The 21,213-nt window shown below is 57.4% G+C and overlaps 1 protein-coding gene across 16 annotated transcripts in view; it reads left to right on the top strand.

The window, feature by feature from the left end:
- Nucleotides 1–21,213, top strand: part of R3HDM2 (R3H domain containing 2) — a 108,038-nt gene that overhangs the window by 74,435 nt on the left and 12,390 nt on the right. For 9 of the 16 annotated variants that reach the window (XM_077838370.1, XM_077838371.1, XM_077838375.1 and 6 more), the window contains 10 exons: nt 506–646; nt 1,062–1,170; nt 3,985–4,080; nt 6,746–6,777; nt 6,878–6,931; nt 9,836–10,056; nt 12,388–12,548; nt 17,450–17,539; nt 18,609–18,851; nt 20,785–20,911. In XM_077838370.1, the coding sequence (XP_077694496.1) occupies nt 506–646; nt 1,062–1,170; nt 3,985–4,080; nt 6,746–6,777; nt 6,878–6,931; nt 9,836–10,056; nt 12,388–12,548; nt 17,450–17,539; nt 18,609–18,851; nt 20,785–20,911 (1,274 nt within the window). The remainder of the gene's footprint in view (nt 1–505; nt 647–1,061; nt 1,171–3,984; nt 4,081–6,745; nt 6,778–6,877; nt 6,932–9,835; nt 10,057–12,387; nt 12,549–17,449; nt 17,540–18,608; nt 18,852–20,784; nt 20,912–21,213) is intronic. The other 7 variants (XM_077838378.1, XM_077838377.1, XM_077838381.1 and 4 more) reach the window with 4 other exon arrangements.

The raw sequence follows: 21,213 nt of genomic DNA, 5'->3' as shown, positions 1-21,213 counted from the left end.
AGCTCAAAACACAAAGTGCTTTTCAACCTGTCCTACTCCCCTCTCGTTCCTGCCAGAGCCCTTGAGAGCACCTGTCCCTCCACGGGTGCTCCCACCCTTCACACAGCCTGTGGGTATGGTCGGGAGCTGTCATTGGGAGCTCTCAAATGGCTTTACACGGGAGATAGGGTGAAAGAACTCCGTGCTTGACCCAGCTCCCATTGGAACCAGCTTCTGTCCTGAGGCCCCAATCCAGCGAAGCCGCAAAGCACGGGATTAAAGTTAAGCGGCATCTTGGAGAATCAGGACCGGGGCTCATAGCTGGTCTTTCTTCCCTGGGTCCCGGCTCAGCAGCGTTAAGCCCGTGAGCCATCCCACCCCGGCTTTGGCGCATGGAGTCGCCGAGACCCGAGCACGTGTTAAAATGCTTTGTTGAATCAGGCCCCTGATCCTTCTGGGCTGAGCCCTGTTTGCGCCAGGTTAATCTGGTCTGTTTAACGCCGTCTGAATACGCCTCTGTTCTCAGCAGTCAGGTCAAGAAGTTCCCTCAGATGACCTCATATCACAGGATGCTCTTGCACAGGGTAGCTGCCTACTTCGGCATGGACCATAACGTTGACCAAACTGGGAAAGCCGTCATTATCAACAAGACCAGTAACACCAGGATGTAAGGAGAGCCCTGGGGAGGGCTGGGAAACCCCTCCCAAGCAACCCCTTCCCTTCCCCTTCCCCAAAGCACTCCTGGGATATTTCACAGCCTCATCCCAACAGGCCTTAAAGGGGTGTGGGTGTGGGGAGGAGGGAATGAAGGAGGAGGGAAGCCTAGAGACCCACCCTCCCAAATCCAAGTGCAGACATGAGTGGCAGCTTTCTCTTTCCTTGAATGCACTGATTCCCCAGCCTGCCTGCACCAGGCCGGGCGATCTGACGGCAGCTTGAGTCGCCCAGTGGCTTGCAGCCTCGAACCTCTGCCCCGACCTCCTCTGCCTCGCACGCCCGGCCTGCCTGGCAGCAGAGTAACACAGGGAAGGTTCCTGTTCACCTTTGCCTACCCCTCGTGACGACGTCTTTCCTCCCCACAGCCCCGAGCAAAGGTTCTCCGAGCACATCAAAGACGAGAAGAACGTGGACTTTCCACAGAGGTTCATCCTAAAGCGAGACGATGCCAGCATGGACCGGGACGATAATCAGGTGGGTTTGGGTGAGAGGTAGCCAGGTCCTTCCCGAAAGCCGAGCTTTGCTCTGTGTTCTTGGCTTCTTGGTCATCTGGGAATGGGACCCACCGGGGTTTTGATCAGTGAGTTTGGGGACGTTCCTGCGTGCATGGGAGCAGCTTTAAATTCCTCCTGGGTCCGTGCTGTCACCTTCCACAGCTACTCCCAGGAACTGCCCCAGCGGCTCTTCCAGCAGCTGGGGCATAGGGGGTGGAAGGCAAATCCCCAGGCACTCTGCCGCAGACTGGACCTCAACCCGCCAGCGCTTTTGGCTGAATTTAAAAAAGCCTTTGCTGAAATGATCAGCAGTGGACTGGTTAACAGCCTTGCCAGGGAATTGTCCTCTTGAGCTTTCAGAGTTAAGATGCCATGAGTGGGGACTCAGAGCTGCTGTTTCAGGGGCAGTTTGCACCTCCTCAGGGCTGTTGTTTCAGTCTCTCCCCAGACTCAGGCAGGCAGAAGTGCATCAGCTGATGCTGCATTCACGGTTTCAGGCTTTTCTTTGAAAACCAAAGAGCTGAAGCGTGGTTCTTTTCAAATCAAAACAGATTCTGGAGCCCGTGTCTGCAGCAAGGGTGCTGGGCCATAGAATCCCAGCAGTCCACAGGGCACTGTCGGTTGCCCACCAGGGTCCCTCAGGCTGGCAGTATGGGCTCTTGTATTTTTTACACTACTGTTGGTCGGCTCTCTGTTTTATCAGCTGCACTCCTAGCCCCTGAGCTGTGAGCTGGAGGCATGAGCATCTCTTCAAAGATTTCCCCTCTCCTTGTAGCGATCTGCTCTGTGCTTCCTGCTTTTTGACCCATGGTGGGTCCCTGTCTTGGGAAAGACCCAGCTTTTGCCCCTGCTCTTCAGCCGTGCAGCCCTTGCTGCTGCATGGGTTCATTATAGACCAGGCCTTCCCTTTCCCCTAGGGCAGCGGATCACACGCGCGGTCCGCTTTCCCCTGGGCAGGCCAGATCCAAAGGCCAGAACCAAGTGGAGCCACGAGCGTTTACCTACATGATGGGGGCAGGGAGCTGGCTTTCCCTTGCCCCGGGGTTTTCCCCTGGAATCCTCACCATGTTGCCAGGCAGGCTTGGCTCCCAGGGTGCTAGAGATCCCCCAAAGGCCATTCAGTAGCGACGAATTCTCCTGGGCAAACAGTGAGCTTGAGCCATTGCAAAGTCACCCCCAACCCCACCAGGGCTGCCAGACAAGTAAGCAGCATCTCACGGGCTAATGAAATCAGCAGGGAGCCTTCACTCAGAGGAATGGTGCAGCCTCCATGCTCAGGGACCCCTCGGCTCCATCTCCACACTGGTGGCTTCTGGGAGCCTGAGCCCTCATACCAGGCAGGCCCGTTCTGCTGTTTCATAACCCTGCTCAGAGTTGGCTTTTGCTGCCCACCCTCCCCTGGCTCACCTCCTTCCCGCCTGCACTTGGGATGCCGGCTACACATGGGAAGAAATAAAACTTGGCGAGAAGCAGGTATCCTTCATAACGAGCTGTCTCATGCTCCTCTCTGCGGTAGCCCTTCTCCTCCCAGGAGCGCCCTTGGCATGTTCTCATCCCTTGCTTGGATGCTTGTTTTAGATTGTTAGCACCAGCAGGAGAATGAGTTTGTGTGTGTGGTTTTTGGAGGGGGGTGAGAGAGTGAGAGAACCTGGATTTGTGCTGGAAATGACCCACCTTGATTATCATACACATTGTGAAGAGAGTGGTCACTTTGGATGGGCTATTACCAGCAGGAGAGTGAGTTTGGGGGGGGGGGGGCGGAGGGTGAGAAAACCTGGATTTGTGCTGGAAATGGCCCAACTTGATGATCACTTTAGATAAGCTATTACCAGCAGGACAGTGGGGTGGGAGGGGGTATTGTTTCATGGTCTCTGTGTGTATATAATGTCTACTGCAGTTTCCACAGTATGCATCCGATGAAGTGAGCTGTGGCTCACGAAAGCTCATGCTCAAATAAATTGGTTAGTCTCTAAGGTGCCACAAGTACTCCTTTTCTTTTTGCAAAGACAGACTAACACGGCTGTTACTCTGAAACCTGCTGTTGCATGTGAGTGCAATCCCCCATCTTCTTATCATATAAACCATTAGATCCCGCCTGGCTACCATGCTTCTCATGAGGCCTAGATCTTTGAGTCCAAGCAACAGGGTTTGCAGGAAGGGGGGGGAGCTGTTACACTTTGAATTTTGCAACCTTGTTCTACCTTGCCGTGGAGCTCTGTTTCGAAGCAGCCACCTTTTTAGCACTGGGGTACGTCTGCACTGCACTTGGGAGGTGTAATTTCCGGCTCCAGTAGACATACACGCCCTAGTTTTCATCTGGCAAGATCTCTAAAAATAGCAGGATGGACTAGCCACCCGAGCGTAACCCTGTCTGAGATCCTAGATGGGTGGTTGGGGCCGTTGCAGAGGGCCTGCTATTTTTAGCACACTAGCTTGATCAGAGCTCGCACGTGTCTATGTTGCTGAGCTGGAGATTTTACACCTCCCAGCAGCTGCGCGGACGTTCCCTTAGAAATGGAGGTGTGCGCATTTCAGCCACAAATGGCATCTGCAGCTGTGACCTCTCTCCAGTCAGCTGATCCAAAGCAGAGCTGGGACACGTGCCAATTAAAACCCCTGAGCGTTTCCTGCCAGCAGCAGTCGTTTGGGGCAGAGCCCTTGCCCGGTTATCAGAGCACCGTGCAGACCTCGGGCGCCGCATTGTGATCAGTGTGCCACATGGCCTTCCCCTGCTGCTACACTCAGGGTGCGTGGAGCCAACGTTTAACCAGCCGAATTCTGCTTGTCACTCTAGATCAGGATCCCATTGCAGGATGGGAGGAGGAGCAAATCAATAGAAGAGAGAGAAGAGGAGTATCAGAGGGTCAGAGAGCGGATATTTGCACGAGAGGTAAGGCTGGCTGCTAGCAGAGCTTCCCCCCTTCTTGGTTCTCAAGGTGCTTTTTCTTTGGAGCCTCTCCACTCCCTAGTCAGCTGCCCCTCTGCCCCACTCCGCACTTGTTATAGTTTTGGCATATGAATAGATGTATGGGCTCAGGGGGTTGGATCCGGCAGTGGGTTTGCCATTTCACTGACCTGTCGTTCTTGAGCGCTGGATCAGTGTCGCTAGGTTAGAAACGGGGGTGTGACAGGTTCTCCCCAGGGTGCCATCTGGAACTGGGGTACCACTGAGCCCCCTGGCCCACCAGCCTGGGCTCCTTCTCACATTGTACTGCGGTGACAAGATGCAAAGCCCTCCAGCCTGCACTTTCACCAGCATTCACACAGGTAGGGACACACCCAGATACCATTACACACAGGCTTTCTAACCACCAGCTTCCCAGCTTGGGACCCCAGAGCAGTACCGTCCTGCCCTGGTCAAATCTGGCCAGTATACGGGTTTAATACCCGATCTGCCTCTCCCTCAATGTGAAGAGAACAATGAACACTTGTAGTAACTAAGCAGAGATTTTCCCCAAGCACTCCAGTCAAAGCTCATTAGTTTAGATTAAAACAAAAACAAGTTTATTAACTACAAAAGATAGATTTTAAGTGATTATAAGGACTAGCAAACAGATCAAAGTAGATTACCTGGCAAATTAAAAACACAAACTAAGCTTAATATACTAAAGAGATTGGATATGAATTAGCAGATTCTCACCCTAAGAGATGATACCAGCAGGCTGCAGATCCTTAAGGGCCAAACTGCACTTGCTTTACAGCTTGGATTCAAGTGATTCATTCACAGGCTAGAAATCTCTTTAGCCTGGGTCCAGCACTTCCCCCAGTTCAGTCCTTATTCCTCAGGTGTTTCCAGGTGTCTTGTGTGGGGAGTGAAGAGTCCCAGATGATGTCACTCCCCGCTTTATATAGCTTTTGCATATGGCAGGAACCCATTGTTTCGAAGCTTGGTTCCCAGACTAGTCTGGGAAAATATTGACATCCCAAGATGGAGTCCAGCATCATGTGGTCTGGTCACATGTCCTTGTAGAGTCATGGCAGCCATTACTCACAGGCTGTTTGGAGTGTTCTCAGGAAGGCTCACCAGGTGGGAGATAAGCTTTTCCTGAGGCCTGTTGTTCTTCTTAATAGCCCATTGCTGAGTGGGCGTTACCCAGGTGTAACTACATTTGAAGTACTGATTCATAGTCAATATCCATAACTTCAGAGACAAAAAAGATCATATTCTGCAAACCATAACTTTTCCAGTGACACCTCACAGGACTTGTCTTGCATGAAATGCATCATAATTATGTTATAACCGTATCATAATAACATGAATACGAGCTGCAGTGTCACGGGGCAGGGCACCAAGATTTTTTGAAAGCTGCTGGTGATTCCGGGGGCCCCGCTTGAGACACTTGCTTTTCAGGAAGGGTAGAGCACCCTCCCTCTGGGAATCCAGCCCTTTTCAGTCGGCTCCAGTTAGGTACCCAAAAATTTCCTGGCCCCCGTTTCTAATTTAGCCATGCTGAGCTAGCACATGAGGGAATACTGACCACACCCATGTGTCTGCGCCTTCCAGATGTTAGCGGCTGTATTTCTTCCTTTTGCTAAGTGGCCAGCTGACGTGGAAGTTGCTCAAGGAATTTGCTCCCTGGAGGCAGCTGGTGGAGGTAGCAATCCGGACCCCTGGGGGCGGTTACGGGATGGAAGTGGGGTGAGAGCGGGGTCAGTGGTGTGATAGAGGCCGTGCTGAGCCGTTCCTGTTAGCAGCCTGCTCTGGGCAGGATTCTTGTGCCAGGACAAACGGGAGGGGTTGGATTTAGTGACCGTTCCAAATGCTAATCTGCATCTCGGCTGGTTAATAGCCTGCCTGCTCACCAGCTACACGCAGCAGCGAAAACCTCCTGGCTTTACCTGCCATGCCCCCCACTCCCTCCGAGGGGTCCCGGAACACTGAAAAGACCCCTGCTCCAAGCCCTGCCGGGAGCTGCCGTGCTTCTGGCCAAGGGGAGAGTCCGGATACAGCGCCCCGGGAGCTAGTCAGTGCTACTGGCCGGTGGCCCGGGGGAGTCATTGTCTAGTGACCCTTGGGAGACAACCATGTCGCCTCTGGCAGGTGGGGCTGCATCTGAGCGGAGTGTAGGAAACTGAGCACACAGTGTTCATCGTGCCTTGTTGGGAGCCACGTGCTGAACTCCGGCAACACTGCCGGGTGTGAGCCACTGACGTGCTCGGGAATGTGGGAACTATGAAAGCAGTGCTGCATTGCCTAGTGGTTGGAGCAGGGCTAGGGAGTCATCAGGACTCCTGGGTTCTCTTCCGTGTGTGACGGTGAGCAAGTCTCTTCTTCTCTCCATGCCATGTGAGCTGCTTTATAGACCAGCACACTCTAGCACTGGGGAGAGTTGTGGGCTAAGATCTGTGAAGTGCTGGGACATCGTGGGGAGGAAGGAGCTAGAAAAGGTACCTGATGCTCCGGTGATGGGCCTGGAATAAGGGCAGTCCCGAGCCCAGCCCCGTCTAGCCCACTTCATGTTCAGACGCCCCTTTGTTTGTAATGTGCCAAGACTGCTGCCTTATCAATTATTTCCCCTTTTCTTTCCCGCTCCTCGTCTCCACCCTGCCACTAGACCGGTCAGAACGGATATCTGAACGACAGCAGGTTAGTACCATCCAGCATGCTTCACGGCCACACCTGTCGCTTTCTCAGGGGAGGCCACGGTAACCCTGTAACCATGCTTTTCTCTGATGTTAACCAACAGACTCTCCAAGGAAGGCTTTTCTTCTAGCTCTCACAAAAGGAGGCAGATTTTTAGGTACCTCTGTGTGGTTTCTTGCGTACGTTGTTCTGCAGAGTGAGCTCGCCCCATGCATGGCTGCTTGTGGAGTCCTTTGAGTCGTATCTTTTGCAACATCCGTTGGTTTTTTTTGTCTCCCAAACTAAATGGCTGCGGAGTCGTATTTGCTGATTCATTCCAAACGAGGGCTGAAGGGTCATGGGGGAAGGAGGGGAGGCGAAAGGCTCATAGGATCATAACACTTCGGGAGCCACGTGGCCCCACCTGCGTTCTCAGGGTGATAAACCCCAGCTGTCTAAACAGTGATCAAGGTCGCATCTCATCACACATGTATCCGTGTTTCGTCCTCGTGGGGGTGGTTGGACGGCTGAGCCCTGGCTGTACACGTTCCCCAGGCATTACTGCAGGGAGCCCAGGGAATCCACTTCAGCCCCATTTTCGGTTGATTTCTTTTAACGGATGGACGGTTCCGTCTGATGAAAGGGGCCAGATTAAGAGCCCTAAGGGCTCTCTGCACCTGCAGAGCAGACAGGCTAGGCCAGGGCTGTGGGCGCTTGGTGCACCGTTCCCCGTTTTTGAAGGTGGTAAGTGAACCAGGAACATTTGGGAGCTGCTGGCCTAGGCAAACACAGAGCTACGTTTCCCCCAGCAGCTGGAGGGTGGCAGGAGGGGACCTCTAGGCAACAGCTGAGTCTGCATGGCCCATTCGCACCCCCTCCCTGTCCCTGGGAGGCTGCAGGTGTGAGTCCTTCTTGCGGCGGGGGCTTTTCAGAGAGGGGGGTACAAAGTTTCAGAAGGGCCTACGGACTTTGGGGCCTACGTCCTCAGTCCCGCAGGCCATGGCCCTTGTCTGCGGGGAGCTGGACTGACCCGGCGCCTGGTGGTTCAGTGCCCGGCTCTGTCTCGCTCACCCCCCTCCACCAGACCTCAGGGCCCCTTGGGCACAGAAGCCGAGCCCACCCGTCATGTGGCGCCGTGGTGGCATCTCGGGCTGCTGCGCTTGCAGCAGGCTCAAAAAAGCCAATGGCGAGAAGCCGAACAGCTGCTTGGGATTAATCTTTATCCCTCCCACGTTGTGTTTCCTGTAATCTCGGCTTTCCGGCACCACCACCAGGGCAGTGGCATTGGGGGAGGGGGCGGGGCTGGAGCAGCAGGGCAGCGGCAAGTCCCCCTGCTCCTTAATGAGCCCCGCGGCCGTTCCAGAACGTTCTCTCCGTGCTGTTAAAGAACAAGATTCACCGCGAAGAGCTCGGCGCTAACGAATGCCCTTGGATCGCTAGCTGTAGTGAGACTAGCTCAGGGCGCGGCTTGAGACGGCACTGACGGGCAGTTGCTGTGTGGCAGGGTTTGGATGTGGGCGCTGCGGAATTGCTCAGGGTGTTAGCAAGGGAGAATGTGGGGCCTATCCACCTGGAGGTCATCGGGGGCAGGTCTGGGATGGCTGGCAGGTGTTCTCAGCCGGCCAGAGGAATCGGCCGGGGGTGGGGCATTGTGACAAGAGGATTGAATGGAGACTCAACTCCCTCCTCCGTAGCTCCGAAAGTGTTCCCCTGTCCCGAATGGGATGTGAGGGATGCCGATAGGAGAGTGGGGGTGTTGGACGCACGTCTGACCCCGGCCCTTGCTGTAATGGGACAGTTCTGCTTCCCACCAGCACGATACTCAGCCGTTAGAAGCAAAGCAACACTCCAGTTCCCCGGCTGTCGGCCAAGCGAGGGCCGTGGAGGGCAGCGGGTGTGGTTTCCAGAAGCTACGTCTGCTCTGCGGTAGACGTCGAGCTCCCACTCGGACCAGTGGGTCGTGTGCAATATATATTATCGCCCCATGGCTGGGAGCGGGGTAGAGGAGGCGGGCTCTGCTCTGGAGCCTGCATTGCCAAAACACCAGCGTGGGGAGCAGCTGCAGCTCGGGGAGGTGTCCCGATCAGCTGGAGCCGGTGTTCTAACGGGTCACAAAACTCAACGGAAGCCCCACCCCTCCCGCAGCATGGCCTCATGGCACCCATTCATGCCCTCCTGGTTTTGCACAACTCTCCCTCTTCGCATCTTGGGTCCGGGCTCCCAGCCCAGAGGCCAAGGTGATGCCCATTAGTTCAGCTCTGATTGTGCGTCGGAGCGAGCCCCCAAAGCCTCTCTCTCCAGCTGGATGGCATTTGTGACAATTCCCCAGAGATTGTTTCTGGTTCTGCTGCCCCACACGTTCACGGCACCCCTTCCTGTGGGGGCGGGAGGGCTGGGCATTGGTCCCGCCGAAGCCCACCAGCACGCCTGGCACTGGGCAGAGCAAGCCACTCATGCTGCAATAAGTTACATCTGCCACCATTTAATGGGCTTCCTCTGCCATGGCTCCCTCCTAATATCCAGCCCCCACCCTGGGGGGAATCTGGCCCCATCCCCTGTCAGCTGGGAGCACGCTACAAATAGCGATGTGGACGGAACAGCACCAGCAGAGGCTCGGGCTGGCCACCCGAGGTCAGACCCAGGGAGCAGCGTGGCCTTGAACTTGGGTGGGCAGCCCGAGCCTCCACCAGTGCCACATCCACCCAGCTCTTTTCAGTGCGCCAGCAGGAGTCCGTCTGCCCGGGCGGGGAGGCTCGCCCCCAGCTGCAGTGTAGACGTCCCCTTCAGCTCTTGGGGTGGGGTGGGGGTCAGCCAGGTGCATGGATCTCTGGCCAGAGCCAGCCCAGTCCTGCTGTCGGGGCGGCTTCTCAGCGGATCCGTGGGCTCCAGGATGTTCGTTCCCACGCAGCCGTGCGAGCGAGGCCATTGGGAAAGTCCTGGGGACTCCTGCAGCCCCATTTCCCTTCATGCGGGCATGTCTGGTGCCGGCGTGCTGGGCTCCAGAGCTCCCTGCTGCCGCTCGCTCTCGTTCGTGTACTCCCCTCTGCTGGGAGAGACCGTGTAACCGCTGTGGTCTCTGCAGGGGGAACCGGGACGCTCTGAACCGGGCCTCGGGCAGCCGTCAGAGCAGCACAGAGAGTGAGCTGAAGTCTCTGGAGCCCCGGCCCTGGAGCAGCACAGACTCGGACAGCTCCATCCGCAACCTGCGCCCGCCCGTCACTAAAGCCAGCAGCTTCAGCGGCATCTCCATCCTCACGCGAGGGGACAGCATCGGGAGCAGCGTCAGCAGGACGGCCAGGCCAGGTACCGCGCAGAGCCGGTGATTCCGGTGTCGCGCAACTGTGAGCTCGGGGGGGCTCGTGTATCTCTGGGTAGCTACCAGACACTGGGGGCCCTATCTAACATGTCACTCTGGGGGGACTGGAACTGGTGACCTCCTGGCCCAGCAACGTGTGCGTTCCCTGCAGTGCCACGCTCCCATCCTGTGGGTCTGCAGCTGCTGTGCGCCCATTCCTCCCGGTCCGCGGGCTCTCGCTGCTGGAAGGGGACTTTGCCCGGGCAAGACAAACCGTCCTGCCCTTTTCTTGCTCTCAGGGGGAGGGAGCCAATAATTAGCTGATCTCGTCAGACTTAGCCTAAGAGCAGGGTCAGATGCTGCCAATTCTTAGAGCACCACTAAATCCAGGCTAGAGTTTCAGACGCACTGTAACGGATTTCAGCCCCCACGCCTTGGTGACCAGGCCAGAACTGACACTGGTCCCTGGCCCAGGGAGAATGCCGGTTAAGGGCATTTCGGGGGGGGTTACTAGCACTCCGACTGGTTCCTTGTTCGGGAGACCAGCTGTACGTCACAGGCAGAAAAAGCAGCGTGCTGAATTTCGAGGTGTCCTCAGGCGTTTTCAGGGGAGAACGCCTGCGGTTCCATCATCACTTGAACGCAGTGGTGACGGCTGAGTAGCCACATGTCAAGTGACAAAAATCTTAGCCAGAGGAGAATGAAATCCTGCTTCCCCCTTCGCTCTCACACTCCCTCCAAAGAGCGGCCGTCACCGTGCTGTGCTGAGAAACTCCTAGATGAGCTTAGATTCATTAGTTAGTTTAGGTTAGTAGGGTTTTACATCGTTTGGCTTCATCGCAACAACTTGATCCAGTGAAGGAGTAAAGAACTGACCTTGGAATCTGCCAGGTGTTATTTCAGAGCATAGACTGGCTCTTACAACAGAGCTTTTACCTTGTAACTCCAGGGCTGGGCACATCCCATTGTGAGGCCAGGTTTTCTTAAGAGTTTGGGGCTAGATTTTCACATGCCCAGCACCCACAACCGGGGCTAGATTTTTCAAATGGTGGGAGCTGAGCTCTTTTGAAAATATGGCCCCAACTGTGTAATTAGCGGCACGGCAGAGGACCTGTTCTCGCTATTTCTGATTGCAGGGAGGTGTGCGTACTCTTTCCCGCGGCTATCTCTTGGGTGCATGGTCTGATTTGGATTCCGACTTCATACGTTGGCTAACCAATTGAAAGTACCTTTTCTTTTTGCTCAGAAAAAAGGTAACCTGCAATTAAAGAAACCAACGTTCTCCAAACCTGCTATTGACAAACGTGCGGGTGTGCTAGGCCCATGCAGGGGTTAGGCAATTATTCTGCAGATTTACGACTCATCAAATTGCCGCTTTTTCTATAGGAACCACTTTGTGCTGGGCTGTGGAGACCTGGGAGTCTAATGCGAATATTTTGCTCTGCCTGGCACCAGAATCTGCTTCAATTCCCCAGGTCTCCTGCTCCTGTTTACCCTGGCTCCTTCCCCTAGCTATGCAGCAGGCACATGGTGCAGGACCTCGCTCCTGGCTCTGGGCATGGTTTTGCACCCGGTAGGAGCAGGAGAGTTGGGGAATTGAACCAGATTCTGGTGCCAGGCAGAGCAAAATATTGGCATTAGCTCCCACAAGCGTGTCAAGCACTTCACACCCCTGGAATGTGAGATCCCAGCCAAGCTGCAGTTAGCCGAGTTAGCGAACAGACCAAAGAGAGCCAGGAAACTCATCAGTGCAGCATCTGAGCACCGCAGAAAGCCATGAGGGCGGGCGCTGGGTGCGCCTACCCTGCACTCCAGAGGTGTGACTGCCACGCTGCGCCAGCCGTACATAAAACCGCCGTAGCACCGGCCCGAGGACGCGGTCAGGGTTGCACTTGGGTGGCTAGCCGGGGCCGCTAGTGGTAGCGAGCTAGCTTGATGAAAGCTAGCTCAGGCGTGCCTACGTGTCGCACCTCCTGCTTGCAGTGCCGGCAGGGAGAGGGGAAGTGCTGGGTTGGTAGCCCTCCTGGCTTTCCCACCGAGCCGCTAGTGATGCGTTAGAACAAGCAACCTGCCACCTCGATGGCTGCCGAGAACCCCGAGACCCCTCCGAAGAGCGGCACCAGCTCCTCATCTGCTGTGACCTAGGAGCACGTTGGTCCCAGTGCGGCTCCCAGAGCAGAAGCTTTCTCAGGGGAAGGTTTCCATTGGGCAGGCAGACGCAAATGTCTTTACACAGATGAATGAGCCCAGGGGAAGCAGCCGGGGGTGGACGGGGAGCCGGGCCAGCTCATGGGTCCATCTCCCAGGTACCGACACTGCCTCCTGTCTCTCCATTCAAGGTCTGTCGCTAGCCCCGGAAGCATGCAGCCAAGTCGCCTCGTCCCAGCCTGGCCGAGGGAGCTTCTTGCCATGCCCTGTGCAGCAGCAGCCGCAGCAGCACCAAGCACTCCCACCCGCTCCCCAGCAACAGCCGGCGATGAGCAATCACCTGATCTCCCCGGTGAGTCACAGCTCTGCGTCCTCAGGCTCCCTCCTGCCGGCTCCGGAAGTGCAATAGCGTTCGCGCTCCCAGCTCCAGAGGCTGAGAATCGGGCTTTGTTGGCAGCAGGTTGGCTTCAGCCTCCTGGTTGCAGAGGTTTCGGGGGGGGACCCTCCCTTCCCCCTTCCCTGCCACCTGCACAGTTGCGGTTGCCTCGCTGTGTCTTAGCTTGGTGCTGTGCAAAGCGTCGGCTAACGGGGCGCCTGCGGGAAAAGGCAGCCCGCACCGCTACTTCAGCCCCCGGATCAGGCCCTCGAGTTCGACTTCTAAAGGGGCTTAGGTGCCCAAATCCTATTGCCTTTCAGTAAGTCAGGCCCCCAACGCCCGTAGGCTCCTCAGGTGGGAGACGGAGTGTGCATTCCGGTTCTTTGGGCAGGGCTGTGATTTCCCAGCGTGCCCTGGAGCCAGAGGGCTCACTGCAGAGTGTTTGTGGGCTGCGCTGCCCAGCAATCCCATGCCCGTTTCCCTGCCTGCCCTGGCACTGCCAGGTCTGTGGGCGCCTGGCCTCATTCCTGGGTGGGTTCACGCCAGCTGCTCTAGCTGGATGCTGGGTGCAGATGTAGGGCTCTGCCCTCCTGGCGTAGCTGTGCCCCCAGACCTCGCTGTGTTGCTCTGTCACCGTGACTTCCCCGTGAGTCATGGGTCACACCTGCAGAAGTCACCTGAAGAGGATAAGTGGAGCTGGTGTCCTGAGCTTTCTATCTGCAAAGTGCCGCCAGAGCCACCAGCCCTCCGTCTGCCCCAGGAAGCCAGAGCGGGTGGCCGAGGCAGAGGGGTAGAGCGTTTTGCCGCAGGCCGCAGAGCCAGTGTTGGGAGCCAGGATTCCAACCGGGGGCTCCTGGCTCTCTGGCCTGGGCTCTGCTCTGGCTCTCTGAAAGCTCTCCATCTGAAGACGCGGACTCCAGAGCCATCCCCCTGCCGTGGAGTGGGAGCTGGAAGGTCCCCGGGTGAAATTTTCCCTTCTTAGCTTGAGCGTTTCCTTCCTTTGGCTGGCACCAGCCTGGTGCTTACCCCTCCTGAGGACGGGGTCTGAGACTGGCAGGGTTGAGCAGCCCGGCAGTGGGATCAAGGAACCCAGCAGCTGTTGTCTGACCTCAGGCCGGGCCGCTTGTCTTGTCACCTCTAAGCAAACACTTCTGTGCAAACACCAGCATAGGCTGCGCCATGCCCAGCCTGCCCACACTGCCACCTGTCTGTGCCTCTGCAGGGCACATGGCATTGCCTGGATCCTCGTTCCTGTGGCTCAGGGGAAGCAGGAATGCCCTGGAGCTCTGGGCAGGTCCATACCCCCTCCTCTGAGAATCCCACCAATGCTCAGCTGATGGCCTGAGTAGGCTGTGTTGCCTGAGCTTCGTGATGCAGAGGGCTGCCTTGGCAACTTGCATCTGGCCTGCCTGTAAACTGACATGAAAACAAAGCCTCATACGCCAGCTCCTTGTTCCCCTGCGTGTTCGGACCTGCAGCCCTTCGGGCTGCTGCTTGTCTGAATTCTACCGCCCTGCAATCCTGCAGCCGGTTAGCTTTGTCTCCCAGCTGCAGTCAGAGGGAGCAGGAGGCCTGGGATCGAGCCCTGGGGCTGGAGTTTGGTCTCCCGTGTTTTAAAAGGCCCAGGTTCATCTCCCCATCATCCTTGCCCTGGGTCAAGCCCAGGGGATGCTCCACCAGTCTGGAGGGCCAGATGCGGACCCACAGCCCTTTAGAAAGCACCCGTGTTTGATGTTCCTCCTGACACGGCTCCATTCTCAGAGTCTGCAGGAACCGTGTCTCCGCGGCTGCCTCTTGCTGTAGTTCGTTGGCCACCCGCCACCCCTAAATGACGAGGTGAGGGTCAGTGGCTGTGGTGGGAGCCGGTCCCAGCCCCTGGCAGGGGAGCTCTGCATTGCTGCCTGCATACGGTGCCGGCTTTCGCTCCCGCTTGCCGATCGGGATGTCTCACTCCGGTCTGTTCTGAGTTCTCTGTGGATCGCTTCCAAAGCTGTGCTTCTCTACGTGGAGTTTTCTCAATGTCCCCTTTCCCGCTCTCCCCGCAGCAGGTTCCCCAAAGGAGCAAGGGGACCATTGCGGGGCCTCAGAATGGGTTCAGTACCACACGCTGGACTTGGTGGGCCCCCGGCGTGTGGATCGGCTCCGAGGAGTGGCCGGCCACAGGCCACGCGACACGTCGTCTGTGCTGGTGCAGCTCCCCGGGGGACTGGCGCTGATCGGAAAGCTTGTTGGTGTCTGCTCAGCGGCAGGAAGTCTTGTGGGAATTGTAACCTCTCTGGGGACCAAGTCCCAAGGTTTTGTTGCAGGGGATTGTGGGAAGCTCCGTGTTTGCCTTTCCACCCAGCTAAAAATCAGCTCCCCAGTGACCTCTGTGCTCTTCCCTCGCTGTGTCAGCTCCGGTTCCCTGCAGCCACAGCAACGAGCTAAAGTGCATCACCACCAGCCTTTGTCCCCAGGGCTGCCAGGGAGCTGCCCGGGGGAAGGGGCAGACGGGGTAGACGGGGGGAAGCGGGAGACAGAAGGGGCTCCCAAGCAATGAGACTGGTGGTAGGCTTGAGGGCGTGGAAGGGTCCTGTGAACACCAGGGTTGACCATTGGAGACTCCTTGTCTTCCATCTAGTACAGCCCGCCCCCAGCCCCAGCTCCTCGAGGCCCCTCTGCCCCTAGGTGGGTTGGGAACTTGCTAATTTCTGAAGAGCCAGTGGAGCTCGTGCACTGGGGAGCGGCAGGAGGGCACGAGCCGGAGCTGCTTGTAAGACCAGAACAAATGGATAGAAACTGGCCAGCAACAAATATAGGCTTGAAATATGGGGAAGGTTTCTAACCGTCAGCGGAGTGACCCTCTGGAACAGGCTTCCCAGGGGAGCAGTGGGGTCAGAAACCCTAACCGGCTTCCAGCCTGAGCTTGGTTAGTCTATGGAGGGGATGGTGTGATGGGACTGCCTACGATGGTACGTAGCCGATCTGTGACTGCGGAGGGCTCTGAGTTATGACAGAGAATTCTTCCCGGGGGTCTGTCTGCTGGGTCTTGCCCACATGCTCAGGCTCTAATTGGTGGCTGTATTTGGGGTCGGGAAGGAATTTCCCCCCAGGTCAGGTTGGCAGAGACCCTGGGGAGGTTTCACCTTCCTCTTCAGCGTGGGGCACGGGTCACTTGCAGGTTTAAACTAGTGTCGGTGGTGGATTCTCTGTACCATAATCTGTCAGTGGCTCAGCCGGAGGCTAGGGGCTGTTATAGGAGTGGGTGGGCGAGGTTCTGTGGCCTGCAACGTGAGGGAGGCCAGACTAGCTGATCAGGATGGTCCCTTCCGACCTTAGAGTCTGTGAGTCGAAGATCTGGGGTGCTGAGCAAACTGGCATCAGCACAACACGCGCTGCTGGGCGTCGCGACGAGAGGCCCCGGCCAGGGCCCGTTACTGGGCCCCAGCGTAACACGCCCAGAGCCGTTTGCCTTCACCCCAGAGCTCCATTCCCTTCCGTCTGACTTCCGCTCCATATCCCATAAGGCACAGAGCTCCGCAACGAAGCAAAGCACCGTGGGATACCCACCCAGAATGCCATGCGCTTACTCCACACACAGTCCTAGCCATGTAGACGGGCTGATCTGGATTGAATCCGAAAACAGTTGACAGTGTGTATGGAGTCAGTGCCTACAGCATCCTCCGGACAGTTCGCCTGCCAAAACTCGGTGCGAATGAAATCCCTCGGTGTAGACAAGGGTGGAGACTGTCTGCGTGTTGTGTGGCTGGCTTCCCGCCCGACCTTGCCCTTATCCAGGGAGGGTCGCCACTGATCCAAGGCTTGCAGGGAGAGTTTGTCCGTGGGTTGGGGGGTGGGTGTTAACCCCCCAGCGAGAATCCCTTGAGAAAGCAGCTCAGCAGAACCACAGAAGCCAAGCAGGGCAACTTCACCCACCGCTTCCACACACCCCTCGCACCCCCGGGCAGCTATAACTCACCAGGGGTGACATGGTGCCAGGCTGGGGTTCAGAGCTGTCCGAGTTCCATCCACAACTGAATGGAAAGCAGCAGATGTGGCTTGGAATGGCAGGGGCCTTGGGGTGCTGAATTGCGCCAGCTGCCCCAAAAGCTGGGGGGAGCCCTGCTCCAGCCCTGCCTCCCCCGCCACCCCATGGCCAGTTCTCTCCAGTGGTGGTTGATTTCCCCATTGCTTTGTCCGAGATCTGGTGGGAGTTTGGGTGTGAGCCACGGGGTGTTGGCAAAGGCTTTGGAGGTGCAGTGTTGCCATGTCGTCGCATGTCTCAGCTAAAGCCTCAGCTCCTGGAGTCCTGTGATTACAGGAGAATCTTGGCCCTGAAAAGCTTGGAACCAGGAGGTGAATGGGAAGAACACGGCACTTCCCGGGGTTTCAGTTCTCATGGGTTTGTAGCTGATCTCATGGCAGGTTGGATCATGTGGAGTTAGCAGCGTTAAACTACAGTGCGGTCAGTGATGAGAAAAATCTGCCCAAGTCCAAGAGCCGGCAGGCAGCTGAACAGTCCCTGAAAGGCTAAAATGGGGGTGGGGAGCAGTGGGGGGCAACCCCAGGGGTGGCATGAGAGGAGTGCGGGATCTCTGTCCCTCTGCGCCCAGCAAAGGTGCCTGCGTGGGGGAGGAGTTTCTGAAAGAGCAGAAAGTGTCAGCGTTTGTGTGAGGGGGTGAGAGCTCCCCCCCCCGGTTCCTCTTCCACCCACCCCCTTCCAGCCCCCCATGGAGACAGGCTTCCCCAGCTCCCCAGAGCAGCCTGCTCTCTGACCTCTGCAGCCCCGTCCTCTGTGTGTCTGGAATGAGCTCGGATGACTAACCTTGCCCTTCCTTCTTTCTCTCCCCTCCTCCCCCCGAACCTCTCTCTTCTCTCCCCTTCTCCGCTGGTCTCAGCCGGTCCCAGCTCTGCAGCCTGTTCAGTACTCTGCCAGCTCCTGTCCCCAGGTCCTCCTGCCCGTGTCTCCGCCCCAGCAGTACAACATGGTATAACCCGTTCTCGCCCGTGTCTGTCCCGTGTGTGCCGTGTCTGTGTTGTGCGAGCTTTGCTAACCCGGGCTGTTCTGCAGGGCCCGACTCTCCGGGTGGGGGCTAGAGCCAGGGCAGGCGGGCGGAGGGGCAGGGCTGCTGTGGGGGTGCAGGTAGTGGCCCCGGTGGCTTGTGTTAAACCCGCCTTGAGAAGCAGGTGTGGACTCCCAGTCGGTGTCGGACTGAGCATGCTCACCCTCCGTCCCATCACCCGGTGCTTTGGCCCCGGGACCGCCGGCCTTCGGGGGTTTGCTGTGGCCCATTCATCCCCTGGAGCTATCCCGCAGGGCGTGCTGGGAAAGGCAGAGCACTGCGTGCTGGGAGTGGGGGACCGCGTTCCCTTACGCAGCAGTGAGCAGACGGGGCTCAAGCTGACAGCAAGGGAAAGAGGACGGAGGGGCTGCACCAGCATTTGGGGGTCATTTTGCAAACGCCTGATGTCCGGATTCCCAAAGCAGCCAGCAGGAGCTGCCTATTAAGCTACTGACTGACTGCACAAGGAGCATCGGACCGGTGCCCGGTCGCCTCCCTCCACTCACTCCGGTCCTGCCCTGGAGGTCTTTGCAGGTGCTCAGCTAGGAACAGCTCTGGTTGCAGGATTGCAGGCTGCCCGGTGGCTCTGCAGTGTGCTACGTGAGCCTGGAGTGGGCTGTGACTGCCAGGGCAAAATCCCGGGAGGGGTCCGCACTTTAGGGCAGGCCCCGAGGCCATAAGAACTTGGGGGCAAAGGCTGGCTGGCCCGGCATGTTCCCCAGCTGGGCTGGGGCACAAGGGGACCACATTACTCTTTATTTAGTGACTCCATCCTCCCAACCCCTGCCACAGACCCACAGGCTCCTTGCTTCCAGCCCCGAAGACAGGTTCCTGACCTTGCGAACGTGATCTGCCCAAGCGCCATGCTCACAACTGTGGGCTTCTCCGGAGGCAGCTCTGAGTGGTGGGGGGTAGAAGCTTCTCGTCCTCGCTGTTGGCATGACCCAGAGACACCGGTGCCCATGCTCTGTTCTCCTTCTCCCTCCGCCCGCAGGCTGATGAGCTCAGCTCCCCCTTTGGGCAGATCAGCCTCAGCCGTCAGGGCTCCACGGAAGCTCCAGACCCGTCCTCGGCCATGTTCCAGCCGCCCCTCATCTCCCAGCATCCTCAGCAGACGGGATTCATCATGACGTCCCCGGGACAGCCCATCCCTTCCTCCAGCTACTCCACCTCGGGACACACGACTCCCGCTCAGCAAGTCCTGCAGCCCCAGGGCTACCTGCAGCCTCCCCAGCAAGTAAGCAACAAGGGCTGGGACAGTGTGGGTGGCCTGGGGCGAGACAAGCCATGAGGGAGGCTAGTGCCAAGTGTTGGGCTGAAGGGGGGGCAGCCCCTGGGAACGGAGCATCTAGTCCACGGAACTCAGCCTGCACCCTTTGCGCTGGCTACCGGGGGTATTGCAGTGACACAGAGGGGCCTGAGTCGTGGATCAGCGCTGCAGACACCCCAGAAAGAGACAGTCCCTGCCCCACCGTGCTTGGTGTCATGGGGCTTGTCTGCACGGGAAGGCTAGACCAGTAGGAATTACGGTCTGAATGTGGGCGACATTCTCGGGCCAGGTCTGCACTGCGGTTGGTCAGGGCTGGGATGAGGGGTGGTTCCTAACCAGCAAAGCCCCAGTGTAGACCCAGTTATACCCGCAAAACCCGCTTTTGCCACTATCGCTAATTTCACTCACGGGGCTGGAATAAGCCCTATCGCTATAAAGCTCAGTTCTGCCTCTATCCGCTGCGTCCACACGTGGCGGGCTTTGCCAGGATAGCTCTGCCAACAAAACCTTCAAGCATAGACCCGGCCTTACTCCGGAATATGAGGGGCCTTTTCTGGGCTCAGTTTATGCCCCTTGGGAAGCGGATTAAGGAAAACCCACACTTTTACTCCCGAATAAAAGTGTTTGCCTGGCGAATTTGAACTGCACCATAACCAGTCAGACTTTCGAGTATAGGCCAAGCCCTAAAGATAGGTCTGCGGGTACTTGCATGGACAACAAAAATTTGGTGGCTGGCTCTTGTATCTAGTTCTAACATGACCCAGCAGCTGGAAGTTGAAGCTAGGCACATTCAGACTGGAAATAGGACATTTTGACCAGTGATGAGAGTGAACCATCGGGACAACTGGCCGAGGGCTGTGATGAGTTCTCTGGCACTGGCGGTTTTAAATCAAGATCCATGAATGGTTTTTCTACAAGAGCAGCCGTAGTTCAACCAGGAATTCTTTCGGGGAAGTCCCAGGGCCTCTGTTATCGGGCGGTGGGACTAGCCCATGAAAGACGAGAGACATTGGGGTGGAGCATAAGAAAACACACTGGTCAGCGTCCATTGGGAAGGAGATTCTCCTTCACTTCCTGTCCTACACTCTTGCCCAGCTTGGTGCTGTGCAGTATATCACCCCCAGAGATGGCTGCAATCTGAGGGGGCGCTGACGGGATCCCTGTGTCCAGGTCAGAGAAAATCCCAGGTACTGCTGGGCTCTTGAACCTAGCGGAGGAAGGTGGAACACGAACCGGTGGCTGGAAGGTGAAACCAGCCCTGTTCCGGTTGGTAGAAAGGCCCCACTGGTTAGCAGGGCAGGTGATGAACTCTTGGAAGTGATGTCCAAGGGGAGCGGTCGGGTCTCCCACTCTGGATGGCTCCAAATCCAGCCTGGCTGGAAGATGCTTTAGTCGAACACGTTGCACAGGGTAACTGGGTGACGCGCTGGCCTGGGATCTATACACTGATGCTCTAACGGTCATGTCTAACCTTAAGCTCTAGGGATCTATAAAGAAACCGTGTAAGGCCCCGATCCTGCAGCTTGTCCTCACGTCGGTAGGGTTCCCCCATGGCCCCACAGTGCTGTCATTGGGGCCCGGCGTGGGTGGGAGTTGGGACCTCCTGAACCTCGACTGCTACGTCACCGTGTCCCCCTTCCCTTCCCCTGCTGTGCTGGCATGAATCCAAAGACACCCCCCAATGCCCATCACACGCCCACAGGCTGCTGCCCTGGCTCTGGTTCCCGGCCCTGTAGGGGCGGCTTTGTGAGCTTGCAGGGAGGGGGCTCGTTCCTCTCTCGCAGCAGCCCCAGCGTGAGTCCTGGCTGGTCTGGGGAGGGCAGAAAGCCTGGGACCTCCATTTTTTCACCCGTTGCTCGGAGCGGCTCGATTTCTCCACAGACTTTCTTTGTTCTGCTAGATTCAGGTTTCCTACTACCCGCCCGGGCAGTATCCGAACTCCAGCCAGCAATACAGACCTCTCAGTCACCCGGTGGCCTTCAGCCCCCAGCGCAGTCAGCAGCTCCCACAGCCTGCACAGCAGCCTGGTAAGGGGCTCGGGCAGGCGCCGGCCAGGGCTGGGCGGCGGGAGGGGTCTGCGGCGATCTGCCCTTTTTTGGAGCTGCTCCCACCCGATGACAGGTTAATAGTCTGTGTGCAGGGTTGTGGCCCCCAGGCCTTGTCTATTTGCCCACCAGCCGCAGTTACTCGTAACTTGCTCCAAAATGTTTCTCTGGCTTAGAGACGGCGTCACAGCAAATCCTCTTTCTCACTGCCAGGCCGGTGGGCTTTGTTCACACCCTCAGGGTCCCTCCGCCAGCCAGATTTGGGGTTGGGGAGGGATTTCCCC

The sequence above is a fragment of the Eretmochelys imbricata genome, chromosome 20 (genome assembly GCF_965152235.1).
Source record: "Eretmochelys imbricata isolate rEreImb1 chromosome 20, rEreImb1.hap1, whole genome shotgun sequence".
Classification (NCBI taxonomy): Eukaryota; Metazoa; Chordata; order Testudines; family Cheloniidae; genus Eretmochelys; species Eretmochelys imbricata.
Note: the sequence above shows the minus strand (reverse complement) of the source record. Positions and strands in the feature narration are given on the sequence as shown.